The sequence below is a fragment of the Xiphias gladius genome, chromosome 6, assembly GCF_016859285.1.
Source record: "Xiphias gladius isolate SHS-SW01 ecotype Sanya breed wild chromosome 6, ASM1685928v1, whole genome shotgun sequence".
Lineage (NCBI taxonomy): Eukaryota > Metazoa > Chordata > Actinopteri > Istiophoriformes > Xiphiidae > Xiphias > Xiphias gladius.
Window position 1 is genome coordinate 11,477,302 of NC_053405.1, and position 19,571 is coordinate 11,496,872.

Consider the following 19,571-nt stretch of genomic DNA (forward strand, 5'->3'; position numbering starts at 1 on the left):
AAAATTAGCTTTGTGGATGTTTTATGAGGAAAGAAAAGCAGTCAGCGCTTTTTTGAGACTTCAGTGTGACACAAAATGCATTTTGGTGAGAAACTGTATGTCGGTGTTTACAGGGAACTCGCCAAAACACTTTTAAAAGTACCCTGTGGAGTTTTTGACTGCTAGTAGCACTGTGGAACAGTGTTTATATGTCTGTTTTGTTTGTCCCATGTATGCAGTGGTGGGCAAAGAAATGTAGTAATGCCACAGCAAAGGCAGTGAAGAAGACTGCCTTTGCATTGTAAAAAACACGCTATCAAAAATTTAAAAAATACTAATGTTTTATGACAAAGGACGTGCATTCAGCAGCTTTATTAGAACCCTAGGATACACACAACGAGTACTGGTGAGAAACACTGAATGTATACACAATTCATTTTTTTCATTTACAAGAAAACTTCACAAGGTACCTCATAAGATACCATTTCTTCACAGACACTAGAACAAAATCTGATAGGCTAATCTAAGAATTTTTTTTTTGTCCATTTCTCTGGCGAAAGTACATAAAGTAACTGATAGGAATTGGATTTTTATTCTTATTTTTTTCCACTAAAAAAAGTAGCGAATTCACCCGAAATTGGCACATCCAGTGATATCCCACCTTTGTTTATGAACGCACTACCACAAAATGTTGTTGAAACTACCTAGTAAATTATTGCATTTGAAATTTAGGAACCCTGCAGTTACTCTTATATTGCCATGGACCATGTAAGTCTAAAATATTACATGTATCACCTACTGTAGACTAGATAAGCTCGTGTCATGTGTCTCCATCTGTCTCATGGTCACTAATTGATTGTTACTCACTCTGGCAGATCCACCAAACATCTGAATTCACCTATACTACAAGGCAGAGGGCATCAAAGTAAAATAATGGAAGAAGAGTCTGCCAGTGAACCGTCGAGATCAGGCTTTGTCCTGGCTGACTACGCTGTCTTTGCTGCCATGTTGTTGATCTCTATGGCCATAGGAATCTTCCAGGCCCTGCGGAGGAGCCCAAGGAACGCCAGTGCTGATGACTTCTTCACCGGCGGTCGCAGCATGCCAGCAGTGCCTGTGGGGCTGTCGCTCTGTGCCAGTTTTATGTCAGCAGTCCAGGTTCTGGGTGTTCCTGCTGAGGCTTCCCGCTATGGCTTTAAATTCCTCTACATGTGCCTCGGACAAAGCATCAACTCCCTGCTGACAGCTTACCTCTTCCTGCCAGTTTTCTTTCGACTGGGCATCACCAGCACCAATCAGGTCTTAATGAGTTCCCAGTTATTACGCTGTTTATTATCGTGAATTCAGCTGGAGCATAATGTAAACAATGTGCACTTGAGAATTGTGACTGAATATTACAGAAAGCCAGAGAAGATATCGATGTAATCATTCTCATCATCGTTTAATGACTGAAATGATTTAATGTATCCACTATTAAGGAAATATTCTCACTTTGTTTTGAGTTTAGAACATTATTAGCTTGTGATTATTACTTTAGTATACAACTTTTAAAGCTTACTAATTGATAACGTTCTTTTTAAATCTAATGTGCGCCTGTGAAGCCATTTTAGACTGTTGTTATGATTAATGGCTATAAATTTGGCGTTGAAAGGTCAAAATCACGAATTAATCTCCAAACCGATCATGATTAAAATCTAATGTCCAAGAAAACGATCACGCTAATGAAGTAATTAATTAAATCATTGCGGTCACGGGAAACTGAATTTCAAAGCTTCATTAAGTGTTTTAACCACTAGGAGGGAGAAACACTGCAAAATAAACTAATTTAGACAAAACCCTGGGCTAATGGTTCATGAGTTTATACAGTTTACGGATAATTTGTCAGCAAACAATCGCCTGGTTACACATTCAGCAGACGGAACAGCACGAGCAGCCTTGTGTCATTTAAATCAGTTTAATTTTTACCCATATCTTCTATGGCTTCCATAAAATGTTGCGTTTAATATGTATATTGTCCAGCCGGGTAGGCCTGACTTGACTGCACTCTTTTATATCATAGTCCGTAACACGCAACAACCATATCTGTTTAATCAGGTAACCTGTTTGCAAAGATCAAAAGATTTCAATTTGTAGAATTATCTGATGAACAAGAACATTTAATTACTTTTTTGAAGGTAGTGGTTGTAGATTTTTGGACCACACAAGGAGAATTAAAGGAGAGAGAAGGGTTTTATTTGGGGGTTTAAACAAACTAAAGACAAAATAATTAAGCATTAAAATACCTTAAGTAAAACTAAGTATTTCTAACCAATTATAATGTAGAAATTGGACCAGGATTCTCCGACAAAATGCTGGAATGCACCTGTGGGTCATGAAAGGAGATGAATATAAGAGGTGAGGAAGGATGAGGGATGTGTGCAGAGATACTTTGATGTGTTGTAACTCCAGTGGTCTGCCTGTCACAGTATCTGAGGATGAGATTTGGCAGAGGGATGCAGCTGTTGGGGAGTGTCCAGTTTCTTGTGGCAACGGTAAGATATCGTTGTGTATTTAGTATTTGTTGAAGACAAAGCTGTATTTAGTGCTCTTAAAGAGGATGCCACACTTTTCTAATGCAAACATTTTTTATGGCTCACGTTCAGACTGCGGGGCTGGCAGCTCTTTAATTTGCACAAGCCAAGCTCACTTCCAAAATTTCCACAGAGTTGAACCTTTTAACCCTGCAATTTGACACTGTGTTTGCTGATATCCTTGTGTTTCCCTTTTTCTCAGCTGCTTTACACAGGGATTGTCATCTATGCGCCAGCCTTGATCCTCAACCAAGGTAGGAGAGTGATAGCCCACTGTCTGCATGGATTAGTGGGATCTTTTCATTCATTTGGTATTTTGTTTTTAATTACCACGATTCTTTGATATTTCATCCATCACTCAGAAAAGGCACATGATTTTCTCCATGAATTCACTTTATCAGCGGGTTACTTAAAGATTTCCTCCATTTTTACACCCAACACCAAGACTGGACACGGGGGAATAAAAAGCTCTTTGTCATTTGTGTATTTATGGTAACTGATCCTTTGTCCAACTTTTCTTGTCCTTATCAAAGTTAGGCCAAAGGTGACAAATTATTAACCAAACCGTCCGTTGTTGAGAACAGGTTGAGCTACAGAAGAATTTATTTTATTTAAATACTGATATGAAAGTGTGAAAGTGATATGAAAACCCCCTATTTCACAATTTTTCATAAAGATTCAGAACAAAGATCCAAAAAAGTGAGAAAGAACACTTAAGAGAAGTCCAAATCAACACAGATTGTTGAGAACGTTAGCTTATGCTTGTTTTAGCAATATCACACCCATTTCGCTGTATATGTAAGTTGGTAAGTAAAAGAAAATGGCAGAAATGCCAAAGATATGTCTGAGGTAATTTAAAAATTGGGTTACCGTTGCATAGTTTGTCCACCAGAAAGCATTAACAAGTTTATTTTTCAACTATAAACTGTACCGCTTAGTACATATCTTGGTCACAATTCTTAATATGTATCTTAACATGTATTTTTAAACTCTCAAATGTCAATATTGGCCTCATAAATCTAGTATTACTCGACATACTAGACACACTACAAACTGTCATTGTTACTGGCAAGGCCCACCTATCTCATGACATTAATGACATTCATTTTATTTCCTTGAGGGCAGTAGAGGTATAGAGTAGAGTTTTTTTTGGTTTGTTTGTTTTTTTTGTTTTTTTCCCCTACGCACAAGGGATTTACAGGAAAATGATTCACACAGGTACTGGACGGGATGCAGAATATGAGAATTTGTAATATGGGAAAACCGCAGTCCATCATGAGCTCAGTATCTCTCTGTCAGAAGACATTGTCAGCGGTCATCTTTTTTAGTTTACAGCTCACTTCTGTATTCATTCGTGACACAATAAAGGCTCTCAGCACACAGTTTTTCCCGGTGCACTGTAGCCTGACTCACCGGATGTAGGCAACGGGTATAAGTCCGCCATTGGCCGGGTGTCTCACACGGTATTCTCCTCCCCTCCTGGTCTGTTATCGTTTTCAAAATCCCCTTCGCTACAGGAAACAACAACAACCTCCGATCTACTAAACGACGCACCGAAAATCCATTTTTTTTACGAAGATTTGGATCATGCAGTCATACAGTCGACACACAGACCGGTGACAAATTGAAGGAAATAATTGAAAGATTAGTGGAGAAACAGGATGATAGTGCCCCCATCCACAGGGGGCATCCATTTTTACAAGTTGCATCTGCATACGTAAAAGCCATCAAACCTCTGACCATATTGCATGTCATTATGCAACAGCAAAGATTATTAAATTCTACAACCTATTTGAAAATGACCTTCATTAACCGAAGATACAGGATTTGGAAATGGCTGATTGCTAAAGTAACCATAAAGCACTGCCAGCAGTATGTTTACTTTTCGTCATGGTTCCACCTAATATAACAAAATAGCTGCTTAGCAAACAACCACACCAAAGCAAAGTTTAACTTCACTACGTCTTCATTTCAGTTCTGAATATATGGGATAATAAGGTTTAAATAGCAGTTTTTAAAGAACTGCTGCAGGGAGGACCAAAGCAAACTGAATTTAATGATACTGTCAAATAGCGTTTATTTTCTTTACTTTATAGAAGTTAAATTAAACGGATAATTCCAGTGAACAGACACTGTAAGAACACCTATGTTTTTTTTCAGCTACTGGACTCAGTATGTGGGTGTCTTTGTTTTCTACTGGGATCATTTGCACCCTGTATACCACACTGGTAAGAACATATTTTTCCATCCAATCAAAACATCATGCACATCATTGACAGACAGGACTAGCTTCTGTCAAGTCTCCTGTGTTCCTTTAGAACTGCGTACTGTCAGGGTGCAACACGTCTGGCAGATTGATATTTGCAACTGATTGTATGTTAATGTCAATGTTAATGTGGTTGTCAAGGTGAGCAAGAGCATTAAACCTGAGTCAAAACTTTAAAATATCCTCTCAGAAACCTAAACCCGTGTCCATGTATTATCAGCAGGAGCAGCACAGTCCTTTGACATACTGCTCAAGGATGCAAGGCAAAGGCACTAGTCCAAAAGGACTAGTTTTATTACAGCAACTTTATGATATTACAAACCTAACAGTATTTTTAGTTGGCATTAGTCTCACCGGGTCAAATGCACCAAAATTGATATAGAAAAGCCTCCAGCTTTTGAATAAGCCGCTCCAAATATGAGAAATGTGAATGTTCGCTAACACCAAGGTCAGATTTCTATGTAGACACTAAATATGGTCTAATAGCATATGAGGTGAATACATCATGTCCACATTTTGGTTTTTATAAAAGTCTCAGTTGTTGTCTTGCGTTTGCCTTACTTTCTCGCTCTCTGTATGTCTGTCTGTCTCTTCCATCATCCGTTTCTAACGCAGGGTGGTATGAAAGCTGTGATCTGGACCGATGTGTTCCAGATCATTGTCATGTTGTCCGGCTTTGTGGCCGTCTTCATCCACGGCACAGTTCTGGTTGGTGGTCCTGCAGCGGTGCTGGAGATCGCCAAGAATGGATCGCGCATCAATTTCAACGAGTAAAAACATTTTGATTTGGACACAAAAATATTTGGATCTCACACATCACTGTATGAGCACAAGAAGATGTTCACACCATATAATCTTATCACAGCCTGACAACAGTCCCTTCACAGTAATCTCAAATACCCAGGCTGATAGTGGCATTTTATGAAAAATTAAAAAAAAGAAAATTCTACTGGTTACTACTGGTATTGTTCACTTACTGTTTCAAGATTTTCTATCCGTACAAAATTACAGTATACTTTCAGTTGAGCACGAAAGTTTGATTTTGACCAAGGAAATAGAAGTTTGACAAAAACAGTCTTAACTCAAGGTTAACTTATTAGCTTTTTCTTGAGTTTGCAACCACAGCTCACTGTCTGTCTTGGTGGCCAGAGTTTGTTCAATTGTCCTCACGGGACATAAGTATGGAACTTTGGTCATATGATAAAAGGTGGTCGTGCATGGGGAGATATCATAACCTCTGTTCAAAGATGGTCTTTGCATCAGTGAGGTGTGGTCAAACGTTCCAGAAAATGCTATTAAGTGGACCTTGAGGTATATTAACTACTAACTATTTATAGTTTTTAGAATTTATGGTAAGAACATCACCATATTTAACGGCACATGCAAAATATGAACTATCAGCAACTTGATTTCAGTACTACTGGTCCTGGAACTGCTGGTGTTTTGCTGGAAAGAGGCTGCAGAGAGTGGATTGTCACTGATTTGTACAATAATGTTTTCCACCAGATTTGATGTTGACCCGCGGCAGCGCTATACCTTCTGGAGCCTGTCTGTCGGGGGTGCATTGGTTTGGCTCTCCATGTACGGTGTAAACCAAGCTCAAGTGCAGCGCTACATCTCCTGCAGAACAGAGAGAGAGGCCCAGTGGTGAGTGGAGACCTGTTTGTCATTTATGTCAGGTTCTAGCACTTGAAGATCTACTGCACGGGGTGTCTAAGCCTTAGGACAGCAACGTCCAAAATGGTCGTTGACTGCCTTCAGGTTGAGTTAAGAGACTGCAGAAAAACATCAATCTAGCACCTGTGAAGTCACCTACAGGTTTTACGAGAGACATCTTAAGTTTGCTGTCATTGGTTTGAGAGGCACCTGATTCAGCTGCGTGTTGCTGGAAGATGAGTGGAGGGCACCTTTCTACTTACATTGTTAGGCTCGGTGTGAAATAACAAGCTGAGGCACCTGTCCATCAAGCACGCACAGCCCAAAACAATCTGCTTTACCAGCTCACTGCTTATCACTGCTTTCTCTTTAAATAGTGAAGTGACCGAAGCGCTCCTAGCCCTTTTTCACTGCAGAAACTAAGTAACACAGAACTTTGGTCTTCCTATAATCTGCAGTTTTGAGAACCTTAGGTTTTAGTATGAGGTTACTCCTTGTGTTTCCACTGTATTTGACAAACAGGGACATTTCTGCTATACACTATTAAAATCAGCAACTACTGTATGTAACTTTTATGTGCAGGGGAGTTGGTGGGAGAAGTAAGGGGTCTACAGACTACAATGGAAAAACATGATGTACAGTAGGCTATATGCCAAAAAAGAACTAAAGGTGCTGCCGGGACCAGCACTAGGTCGATAGTGGCCCAGAATGAGGTCCAGGGCATGAAACCACTTTGAGGCTCTTCAGTTTGCATCCCTGTGTGATGATTATTTTCTGTTATCTTGTTTCACCTCTATTTTTTTTTCCATACTCTGGTTGGCTATGTGGTATATCCCCATTTCTGCAAGAAGCTCAGAAATCCTCTAATGTGACTACACATTTTCCTGACCAGTCAGTGCTTTCTATTGTCTTGCCACCGTGATACAGAGATCAGCTCAAGAGCAGAAGAGCTGGATCTGATAGATATTCAGTGACTTGCTCAAGGACATGTCAACAGACCACTGGATCAGGGAATATGGAGTCCTTCATGCCTATTTCCCCCCTTGTTGCCCACTCATAGCAGCGTACCTATGAGGGCCAGCGGTGTGGGTTTGTTGGTCAGTCCACCACTTAGGTCCAGACTGAAATATCTCAACTACAACTGGCCAGTCACAGTATGAAATTGGTGTGAATGTCAGATTGTCAGTTTCAGAGAGTTACAGAAACGGTTGGACACAGACCCCCCGGAAACGTGTGGGTTTCTGACACTATCTGACCATCTGACATGCAATTCAGAAGGAGTATAAATCCCATTATGTTGTGACTCATACAGAAATTACATTTTGTAACAATAACAAATTACATTGCCTCTCTCACATGTTTTGTTTTTTTTGGTGTGTGTGCCTTTAAGTTTTTGTGATCTTTTTCCAACTAACAGTCAAGGCAGATTTTATACTATCATCCAGTTGTTTGCTTACATTAAACTGCACAGTTGTCCTGCTAAAAAAAAATATGACGTTGCAGAAATATTTAAACATATTTCATAATACTGCTACTAAAAATCATAATAGGAAACCTGAAGCTGCAGTGTAAACGTAGTTATAGTTGCTTCATCTGGTCTGACAGGTAGTCAATGGACTAAAGATCACCCAATAATCTAGCCACATCTAGACAACACCAATATTCCTTACTATAACAATAAGAGACGTGTGTTTGGATAGAAGGTTGAATGTTAAATGGCCAGAGTTTCATTAGTTACACAAGTATCCACATATCAGCATTTTGTTTGTTTTAGGTTGATATTATTATTTCATATTTCCTGAAGGTGACTAAAGATTAATCGCTTACTGGATATGCAAATTGTCTGCTTTGAGGAGTGTCACAGTCTAAGCGAAATGTAATAGTTTGGATCTGTATTAGGTAATTCAGTCAAGGATTATATTCAATAGACCTTTTATATTATCAAATATTCTTCTTTTGCAATGAGTCATCAGACATTTCATATCTTACTTTCAGTAATGATATTCCCCTTGTATGCATGTTTATATACTGCTGACATTTGAGGAAGGAGATGGTTGGAGTAAATGTAGATATTTGAAAGGGTTTCAGTCATCACCGCCTTCATTTTGACTTTGAACGAATAATTTGATGACTTCATGGACACTGAATATCTCCCTGTTGATGCTGACAACTCTCTATGTTGACTGTAAAGCTTTTAAGTTAGATCCAAGGCATCAATAAGCATCTAATGATGCATCGGTCCTTCACCAAATTGCTTGAAATTATGGATTTAATGATTACAGCACCATCATCAGGCAAATCTGAAACCGTATTTTTCCACACCAGGTAACTGTGGAAATAGTGGAAATGTGGAACGCCAACAATAAGCTTGGGTAACTTCAACAATGTTTGCTTTTCATTACAGGGCGCTGTTTGTGAACCAAGTGGGTCTGTGCCTCATTGTGAGCAGTGCCGGAACATGCGGCATCGTGATGTTTGCATATTACATCAACTGTGATCCGCTAAAGTCTGGGAGAATATCAGCTACTGATCTGGTACTCATGACACTCCAGAAAAAACACTAGGTCAAAGCCGTGTATGTGGCTGCCAAAATCCTAATTTAATAACAGTGACATTGTGTGACAAATTAAGATACACATACGTAAAAGACAATGGCTGTGCTGTGATCTGGGCTATATTTACCTGTAAAATGATCGGGCAGAGAGAAAGTAGAAGCTCTGTCATATCTGTGTCAGCTGCCATGTGATTCAAGTGAAGTCAATTGAAGGAGAATCATAGAGAGGTGTGCCTGACGAGGGAAAGCGGGGCAACAGGCAACTCTTTTCTTTGTGAAGTAGCTAAGGTTTGTCCAAAAAGTCGCTAGATTTGTTGCTAGATGCTTTGTGAAGAAAAGTCGCTAAAAGGGTCTGAAAAGTCAGTAAATCTAGCAACAAAGGCGCTAAGTTGGCAACACTTCCTGTAAACGCCCCCCCTTGAACATGTAATAGATAGTAGTAATAGATAATAGATAATAGTAATGCGGTCCAGCCAAAAATATTCATATTGATCTATTAATAGTGCATGATAATGTGTAGGGTTTCAGTGGATACTGAGTTTGAAAGCTGTTTTGATTACTGACATTATGTATTGGTGCTGCAGATAGGTACTTTTTTTTTTTTTTTTTTTTACTAAACTTTACTATGTCTATAAATTAGGGTGAAGTCTACTTAGTATTTCCCCCATGATTTTATTCAATGGGACATTTATTTTGTTGCTGCTGGGTTGTTAGTGTTATAGTCAAGATTGAAAGGGAAACGTTTGCATGTCTTTACCAAATAGTCCATACATCATTTTAAGTTATGATGTGTGACTGGCCTACATACTTTGCAACTTAACACTTCAGGTGTCTTCTGTAGCTGTTTACCACACCGCTGCATTCATGCCATTAAGGTCAAACAACGCTGAAAGCTGAAGTGTATTTTACAGATTGTAAACAGGAGTTTAAAAAGTTATCTTTTATTGGCTGTTGACAAGGACTGTGGTTGAGAAAAAATATTTTTGTCCATATTTTCTCAATATGACATTATTCAATGAAGAGCAACAGAAAATTATTGATTTTTCTAACACTGATATTCACTTTCTCACTTTTCCTCCTCTAACTCGTCTAATGAAGTATATGCCATACTTTGTGTTGGACATATTCAGAAGTCACCCAGGCTTTCCAGGTCTTTTCCTTGCCTGTGCATACAGCGGGACTCTGAGGTATTTGAATCATAGTTTCTCTAAACCTAACTAATCTTATGACAGGTTTCCCCATGGCATTACATTAAATCGTGGGGTTGGTAGTATCAAAAATACTGTGGCAGACAGCTATGTATGCTGCTGTCTCTTTGGCCCTATATTTGGTTCAGGATCACAATTAAGTAAATTTACTAAGATAAATATCGAAACATGAATGTATCCTACTAAGAAGTATGTGTGTGTATCAAAAAGCACATATATCTTATCCTTCTGTGCCGCAGATTTCCACTGTTGTACAAAACACTGCTATACTGGGTGACATGTTTCTTCCATATGAAAAATAACTCAGGAACTCCTTTCCTCCTGTGAGTGTATCCCTTTTTTTTCCCTATCGAACTCTTTCAAAATAAACTACAGTGTCCATATTCTTTGTCATGATAAAACGTGTCACCCAGTGTTACACTGTGGATCAATGATGTGTTGTTAATAGTTTTTGGACAACAACAGAGCTCGTTGACACAATGCTTGTTGGCAGGATTCGTTCATTGTTGGTTTTGGTCTACTCATAGTCTGTTGTCAGTAAGAAAAATATAGAAAATCACCAGCCTTATCCTTTAAAATATTACTTTGTGTAGTTTCAATATGGTAACCAACCTTAAAGCCACACATTTGAGCGGTTTTCCATCCTTATCGGCTGTGATAGTCACAGAATAAATTGAAAAAAGAAAAGTAATTAGTAGAATATAAACATGGCCAGTAAGGTGCTGATGTGGGATTACTGGTAAAACTAATGTCTTTTTAACAGCACGGCCTCCACAAGTATCAACGCTATGGCTGCAGTAACAGTGGAGGATCTGCTGCGACCTCATCTGGTCCACATGACCCAGAAGAAACTGATTCTTGTTTCCAAAGGACTGTGTAGGTTGATTTGCACTGACCATATCCACTTAAATTAGTATGTATTCCTGAAACCCCTTCTGTTTTAAAATCAATCATCGTGATGTAAGGCAGAAAACTGTCACTTGATTTACACTGGTATCAACAACAGACAGACAACTGTCTTTTTTTCCGTCACCTCATCACACTTGATAATTCACATAGTAGATAAAATCACTTCCAATATTTTGGGTCCCAGATGAATGCTAAAGCTCGTATTTTGCACATATCTACTAAATTACTACAATGTTTACTCATTTCTCCTCTTTCTCTAAGCTTTCCTGTATGGAGTTGGTTGTATCACCGTAGCTGCTCTCTCCTCCCTCCTGGACTGGGGAGTTCTGCAGGTATAATACCTGGATATTACCATATTTTATATATATATAACATGAATCAAAGTTACTCTGTAAAAGTTCTGTCGATCGAGGAATATTCCAATTTGAAACTCAAGCGCTCCTTTCGTTTGTCTATTTTGTCTGATTATTTTTTACCTCTTGCACTAAAAGGTTTACTATGCGTTCTCTGAACCTCAGCAGCGTGTTTGATTGCTTTCTCCGAAGCTTCCTTTGTCCTCTCTCCTCAGGCATCATTTACTGTCATGGGTGTGGTCAGCGGTCCTTTACTGGGCGTATTCATTTTGGGGATGTTTGTTCCAGCAACGAACAGGCTGGTGAGTGGCTGGTGATTCAGTTTTCCAGACAAACACATGATAAATTTCTACAAATTTCTACATTTTCCCAGAAATGCAACCTCTTACATGAATACGACTTCCAAACAAATGCATCGAATTATCCTTCCAGCCATGTTTTATCTACATCTGCTTTCCTTAAGTGCCCCAGGATTTATCACTCTGAATTGGATTAGCCTTATCATTTACTGTTTGATATTTAGAGATACAAAAAGTGAAACTGTGTTGTCAAGGATCTTTCTTTCAGATCTTCAGCTTTAAATCAGACTTAACAAGTCTCCTCCCTCCTTCTGCTAAGTCCGCTGGCTATGTAGCTACAATATAGTGGCTTTTGTACAAAAGCAAATGGCGAGGAACATCGATTTTGTCGCCCCTAGAAAAGTTGGAAATATTAAAAACAAACTAGGACTCTTTAAAAAAGAAAGAAATGCACTAATGAGCAGAGGGCAAATGTGGGACACGTATTTTACCAAAGGTCAAATTAGTTGTAGATTGTATTAGACTTTAGATACATTTAAACACATTCACTTAAATTCCTCTGCTTTGTGTTATTGCTGGGCGACTGCACTTTTATTATGAAGATTTCTGTAAAAGTTTTGTCCTTCTCCAATCATGTGGACCTTGTGTAAGAAGGCCAAACATTAGTTCTACGTATTACAAAAGTTTCATACTTTCCATGTTAGTCACAATATCCCCTGTTGTATTTACAGTTAATATCAATATCAGTAGTGATTTATGTGATTTTATGTAACAAAGATGACAATACATACATTTTTTAACTACACAAAGTTTTTTGATTTGATAGAAAGTCAAACATTTCACAAGAACTTGCTGTTTTTAAATGTTAGGTGTCTCATTTAACAGCAAAAGTTCCTGTGTATTTTATTAGAACATGTTTACTTTTGGAAACTTTTCCATTTATGGAGCCTAGACACATCAATTAATGCCGACAAAAACCAACTGATGGTCGGCCATAGACCCTCAACGACATCTCAACTGATGGCTGACTTAGGTGGACTGTCAGGGCCCTTAGAATATGTTATTCTTTATCCATTTTTTTCTTTATCCGTCCTTTAGGGGGCATTCTCGGGAATATTAGTGGGCTTCTGCGTCTCTCTGTGGCTGGCTGTCGGCTCGACTCTTTACCCACCCAGTGAGGAGACGATGGGTGTCTTGCCTAGTTACGCAGGCAAGTGTCGTCCTAGCAACATCACCCTGGACAGCAGCTCTAACCAGGACCAGCACTCCATCTCCACCCCGCTTCACCCCAATAACCAGGGGTCAGTGAGTTCAACAGCTAGCACTGACCCGTAACTGACCTTTTTTTTCTCCTTCCTGTTGTTCAGACTGTTGTACACTGCATGTATTTATGGAAGAAGACCAGTTCTGATAACAACAGTTTGTGCTAAAAGAATTAAAATAAAAATGGGAAAAGATAAATCAGTTCCCCAGTCAGCGTGGTGCCATATGACATGGTATAGTGTAGTGGAACATTGATGTGTCATTTAGTCTGGTTGATGAGTTTACTTGCTCACAACGCAGTTTTGGGTTGGTTTTGTTGTTTTTAGTTTAGTTAAGTTTTATTTCGTATAATATAGTGTAGAATAGTTTGGTCACTTGATTGATGCCCAGCTGACATTGTTAGTTTTACAGTACACATTTGACAAAGTTTAGCCATAAAATAATTGCAAGTAATTTTAATTCCTTTAAAAAGAACATTACAAGGGAAAAAGTTGCAACTTAATAGATCGTCAGACAAACCAAAGAAATTAAAGCTATAGAAATGATTTTTCTTTCTTTTTTCCCCTGCCTTTTCCAAAACTAGGGGCCTGCAAAACTTCTACTCCATGTCCTACCTCTACTTTGGTGCCATGGCGACTAGTTCGGTTGTACTAGTTGGGCTGATAGTGAGTTATGCAACAGGTAAGAAGATAAAGACTAACGAGTGAAATGAGCTACTGTTGTGTTTGGCTGAAGTGAAAACTGCTGATTCACAACTACATACTATTCAGAACTGCTGTTTGAAGCCATGAGCTGCCAGTTTTGAGATATACTTACACCCAATGCAATCCAAAACACCTGCCGTGTAGTTCCATTTCTGTTGATACTACGCCAGAGAGATGTGATTCAACTCTGTTGTCACTTTGGAGTCATTAGTGATGATGAAATTGCATTCCTTCATATTAAAAAGGAACAAATTGTGTTGTTTCTCTCTACACACAGGACCAACAAAAAGGAATCATATTAAAAAGGGTTTATTGTGGTGGGACCTGAATAAAAAGCAACTGGAGGTCCCATTAGAGCTCAGAGTAAGTAGCATATTGAAAGCTTTGGACTTTTGTGTAGTTAAATTTATGTTTTTAAATTTATGTTTGTTGTGTTATGCTATTTTGGAGGAAGCAGGATAAAAAAGGGAATTCTTAAATGTACGTATATTATCTTGGACTAGAAGGTACCCTGCACTGTCACGTTATGGACACAAGATCCCGGGGTCAGATTTCAGGGGGCAGAGTGCATGTTTTCCCCATTTGATGCTGATTTCTACCAGGGGCTTTTGCTTTCTTCCAAACGCTGAAGTCATGCAGTTCAGGTGGTCTCAGGACTCTAAATAACGGGTTTTGCTCCAAAATATTAAATATCCATTTTGTAAAATTCAATAAGAACCTGTCTCTGACATGCAGCACTAACAGACAATTTTTTTTTTTTGCCTTCATGCCAGCTTTTCCAGTTGTGAATTTGTCATTTTGGAACAGAATTGTAATGGCACTATAAATGTGAATGTGTTGGCAGTCTGTTTTTTTTTTTCTAAGACTGGAACAATGTCCAGGATGTTTCCCTGTCTTCTGCACACTGCATGCTGGGATACGCTGCAGCCGCCCGAGAGCCTTAATAGGAGTAACAGGGTAAAGAAACGAACAAATAAATTATGATCTTCGATTATAACTCAATGAACCAACTTCTACACCAATGCAGCTCATAGTGCCCAGTGAGAGATAACAGAGTTCCGGTTGTCATTATCACTTGTGTGTGATTTTTGTCAGTTGGCAGCCTACTCATGGTATGAATGTAATGAATATGCTGAGGATTCAGATTTCAAAATCAAAACGCAGAAAAAGAGATGCATGTTCAGGGAGGGTGCATCTGGGTGCCACTGTACGTTATGTGCGTGTCGGAGCACCTCTGTGTCCATCGGTTTCAAGTTTCGTCCATCGTTTTGAAATCAGAATTTTGGTCTTTTTAGCAGGGAGACAAGGCGACAGAGAAACCACAGCTTGTGCCTTTGAGGAACCTGCACAAAGAGGACGTGAATGAAAAAGAAGAACTGAGAGATGATGAGAATATTAAACCACCACACGAACTGTAGGTGTTGGACCAGTGAAGAAGTTTTATTCCAAATAGCACTAATGACAGTGACATTTCCTCTTTAGTATCAGTTATCATTTATAGTACTAGTCTTTTTTTCTTTTCAATTCAAAAATTTAATTCCTAAAGTTTTGTCTTTGCATCTTTTGAAAGCTATTTTAAAAATGTATGCTTTAAAATGTGATTGAATAAAGAAACCTTTTATTATTGGGCTTAGGAAAATTTAGACTGTAATCAAATACGCCTCAGGTGTTATTTGAATTCCTTTAAATGTTGAAAGGCTCTTTCATCAGGACATTCATTTTGGTATGTTCCATATCTGTAACGATGCACACCTGTGCTTCAGCCGGAGTTCATGGATATGTGACAGGCAGCCTGAGGTAAAGGGAGTCTGGTCTGTGTGTGTACGTTAATGGCGATCCAACTCTTCCTTTCCTCGTTCTCCACTCTCTGATCATATCTTCGCATTATGTATCTTACTGGAAAAGGAAGTGTCAGACACAATAGGTCGTAAAAAAAATATTGGATCAGACTGCTGCCAATTGCTGCCTGTTAATTAAACAAAATAAAACACACAAACGCTGCGATGTTTCTATTGACAATAAAACGAGTTAGATGAATAATTAAAGCGTATCTGATGTTTTTTTTACTAGTATAACAAACTCGTGTTATCCTGTCCATGCAAAACAGTTAATCCAATGTTTTCCAAGCCAGTTTTTAACGCTGTATTTATTGTATTTTTTTCTGACAATGTTCTGATTTCCCATGGGCCCCCCCCTGAGTGGTTCTTGGGCCCCCTGTGCCCAGTCTATGTATGTAATTTAAAAAATCCTGGACTCGCCCCTGGTAGAGACCTGTCACACAAAAATAAAGCAGTAGGTAGGGGCATTAATGTCTACTGTATAACCCAGTTCACCACAAATGGCAGCATCATACCGTATGTGAACAAACTCCTCTACCTCCAGGAGTGGACGCGAAGAAGCAAAGGAAGAAACATGAGAGAAACCGTGAGGAAAGACCCTGTTTGCTACCGTTCATATCTGTCTGTCAAGACCCTGGTTGACTCTGGTTTCAGTGGAGGATTTGTGCCATTAAAGCAAGACTGAGCAACTTTTAAAATAAGATATAACACAGTCTTGCCGTCACAAATTAAGATTTGGATATAGGAGAAATAAAAACACACTCTTGGCTAAGTTCAGGGGTTTTGCTGCTTAGCGAAGTGACTTTATGACGCTTTTCTACAGGTATTACTCTTACCTTATGTTTTAATGTTACCATTATCATATAATTCCCAGCTATTGCCTCTGTTCAGCAAAAGTTACATAGACTGGCTTTAAATAAGGTACACTACACCAGTATAACTATCAGGGGTATTAGAGGTTTTCAGCACAATATATGAAAGAAACACCTTCTCCGTATTTTAAGTAGGTTTTATAGTACATGTTTATTACACAACTTTATAACAATGGTAATTAAAATATATTCTTTTACAACTTTGACCGTGACAACCTTCATGATTAAAATGACCAGTGTACTGGAAATTGGTGGTTAATATTGGGAATGTACTGGATTAAAATAATTTCCTGTGGATGTGTCAAGCAGACTAGTGGTGGCTACCGAGAGAATGGTAGCCATTTAAAAACGTCTCTCTCTGGCTCTTCAAAGGCCTGCGGAGGCTTTTGTGATGCCTCCACAGGTATACAGCTCATCAAGATCCCTGGTAAGTGTTGGTTCAGGTGTGTTATCAGTGGGGGATTTTATTAAAATAACTTTAATGTTTATGAGGATCTGTAAGATTTCTGTTTTACCTTATTCCTTTATAAAATCTGGCACCTTTCATATTTGAACAATCGAAATTTTAGCTGAAGATGGGGTCATGGGTAACAAATATTATTTTAAATGTAAGTACGTACCTTTTTCACGTGCTTACATTTTTAATCAGTACATTATCAAATAAGTGTTGAACTTCTGATTTCAGTTAAGTGGATTTTGCAATGATTGCACTTTACTTTTGGACATGTAAACATTCCAGAGTAGCATACCGTTGTGGTGTTTTTCTTTCAACAGGACATTTCATTTTTATTTGCTTTATCCTTATAAAGAAGAGACGGTCCCATTTTTGAAGAGCATGATAAACATGGTGAAAGGATTGGCATATTTTCTACTTTTCTTCAAGCAGTTTTAGTCATTCATTTTCAAAATAGTCTCGAAGAGACTGAGTTTTCTACACAAGTAAATTTACTTCATCTTGGGTAAGACTTCTGAACACTTCCACCTGAGTATGACACTGCCTTCATGCCACTGTTAAACATCTTCAGCTACTAAAGTTCAGTTCACTTTAAGGCTCTTGAAATGAGACTGTATGAAGACAGTCTAGGTGTATCTTGGCAAAGGTGTATGATTTTTTTTTTTGGTGTGTAGTGACACCTAATGTAGATTGAATGTCACTTCAAAATGCAGATGTGCACACATGGCTGCCGCGCATCCATTATGGCTGCCAGATACGTGTAACCAGTAAGTACCAAGCACTTCATGTCACTTGATGGTCATTTATTGTATTTTCTTAATCTTTCACCCATTCTCACCATACAAAAGTAAGCATAATTTTTCCAGACACTCCATCCCGCAGAATAGACAGATAGGACTAAATGCAAGTCGGTCTTAAATGTGGCGGGACTGTGCTTCCGTGTAGACTGGTCCTGAATCCCTTAACCACCTCCGCGTTGCTGCTGCTGCTGCTGCTGCTGCCGCTGCCGCTGCCTTTTTTCAGCCCGGTGCTTCACCACTCGTCTGCGGCCCTGTTAGAGTCCTCGTCGGCTACAGCGCAGTCCAGGCGCTGAACGCCGGGAAGCGCCAGGTCCCTTTCGTTAAGCTTCTCCAGAAACGAGGAGAGCAGTCGTTTGTTTAAATGGTCCGTCAGGGTCCTTTCCTCTTCGACGCGCTCCTTGGCGACGTTTCGCCCCGACTCCACCTCCTCCGCCTCGGTGCCCGTGCCGAGCTGCGGAGGGGCCGACCGGTGGTTCAAGGACAGGCCGTCGGACTGCTCTTCCTCCCCGGACCCCTGCTCCGTCCAGTTCCCGGCGTCCGCCCCGGATTCCGTCTCCATCCGCGATATTAAAGTGGTCTGCAGGGCTGCATTCTCAAGCTCTTTCAGGCGCTTACTGTGGAGGCCGCAGGCGGGCGGTTCATTTCCAGCCGGGCTGCTGTCGTTGTCGTGAGGCGGCTCGCTAGTTTGCTCCATCATGCTCTGCGTCCGGAGTGCGGTCCATAGACGCGAGAGACTTCTGCGGCGCGCAGTGTGAGGTGTCGCCGCCCCGTGGCTGCACCGCGCACCGCTGACCGGCACCGTAACCCTTTGACATCGGCAGAGAAGTGCGCAGATCCTCCCCTTTTTCTCGGTCAAAGTAGCAAATACCATCATTTCAAAAAGGTAGAGCACAAGTATAAGTAATAGTACAAGAAAGAGTCCCGCGTGCACAAAGTTGCCCGATTAAAAGTACAGAAGTAAAAGCAGCATCACTTATTGAAAGGATCAAAAGAAAAAGCACTCATGATGCAGCTATCTGCTATCGGTTAGTTTATACTCTTGCAGTTCGTTGTTTTTATGAGCGAATCATATCATTTTTTTATGTTAAAACCTCATCTGCAATGTAACTAGCTGCAAAATAAATGTACTTGAATAAAAAGTACATTTCCCTCCTAAATATAGTGGACGTAGCTTCAAATGGAAATAATGTGTAAATGGTGTAGTTACTCTCTGCCATTGTATAATACTTGTATGTATATGTGTATAATACTGTATAATTCATTTTGACGCAATTTTGACACATTTTTTGACACAATTCTCAAAAAACTGTCAATAGTTGTTGAGCCAATGAAGGCTTGTTACTCCAAGACGAATTTTTAAACATTTAAAAGTTTAAATTTCAGGCCTTTCACCTAAAGCCACGAATATCATCCTTTCTTTCGGTGAACATAGTTTGGGACCAAGACTTTAGATTTTCGCACTTTTCCTAGAGGGCCCAATTTCAATACAGCGTTGGGGTGTGCCGATGTAAGGGCAGCTTTTGGAGTTACAAAGAAAATGTCCTTTCTTCAGACATCTTGGTAATGTTAAGTTAAACACCAGCGAGCAAATTGAAACTACTTTAAATTCATAAATTCCCTACTGTCCAACATCTCTACAAAATCTGAAATTCACTTCCCAATACAAACATCTTCTTTTAAACTGTCTTTATTCAGACAGGCATACAGAAACATAATGTAAAGTTTGTACACGATGTGGAAATCTTTAAAAAAAAATCAATTCCCCCATAATCGACCCATACACCCATAACGCCATTGCTATTAAAATCCCGATCTCCTGGCGACCACGCAATCACAAAAAGGTCCC

At 39.4% G+C, this 19,571-nt stretch overlaps 1 protein-coding gene across 3 annotated transcripts; it reads left to right on the forward strand.

Annotated features, from left to right (window-relative positions):
• The first annotated feature begins 912 nt into the window (after positions 1–912).
• Positions 913–15,746, forward strand: slc5a5 (solute carrier family 5 member 5). 3 transcript variants are annotated; one of them, XM_040128940.1, is made up of 16 exons: positions 913–1,278; positions 2,445–2,510; positions 2,752–2,803; positions 4,710–4,777; positions 5,431–5,585; positions 6,322–6,462; positions 8,876–9,005; positions 10,124–10,212; positions 10,997–11,109; positions 11,404–11,474; positions 11,711–11,797; positions 12,893–13,095; positions 13,641–13,738; positions 14,039–14,124; positions 14,626–14,718; positions 15,060–15,746. In XM_040128940.1, the coding sequence occupies exons 1-16, from the start codon at positions 913–915 to the stop codon at positions 15,177–15,179; spliced, it is 1,938 nt and encodes a 645-aa protein (XP_039984874.1). In that variant the 3' UTR covers positions 15,180–15,746. The 3 variants fall into 3 exon arrangements, with proteins under 3 accessions (XP_039984874.1, XP_039984875.1, XP_039984877.1); XM_040128941.1 differs by lacking the exon at positions 913–1,278 and having other exon boundaries at positions 2,454–2,510; positions 15,057–15,746; XM_040128943.1 differs by lacking the exons at positions 913–1,278; positions 14,626–14,718 and having other exon boundaries at positions 2,454–2,510; positions 15,057–15,746.
• The last annotated feature ends 3,825 nt before the right edge of the window (positions 15,747–19,571 follow it).

Bases quoted from the DNA above. Each gene is read 5' to 3' on its own strand.
- slc5a5 (XM_040128940.1), top strand. From the start codon at position 913: ATGGAAGAAGAGTCTGCCAGTGAACCGTCGAGATCAGGCTTTGTCCTG. The intron at 4,778-5,430 runs GTAAGAACATAT...TTTCTAACGCAG, and splicing joins GCACCCTGTATACCACACTG to GGTGGTATGAAAGCTGTGAT. The intron at 14,125-14,625 runs GTAAGTAGCATA...TTTTTTTCTAAG, and splicing joins AGGTCCCATTAGAGCTCAGA to ACTGGAACAATGTCCAGGAT.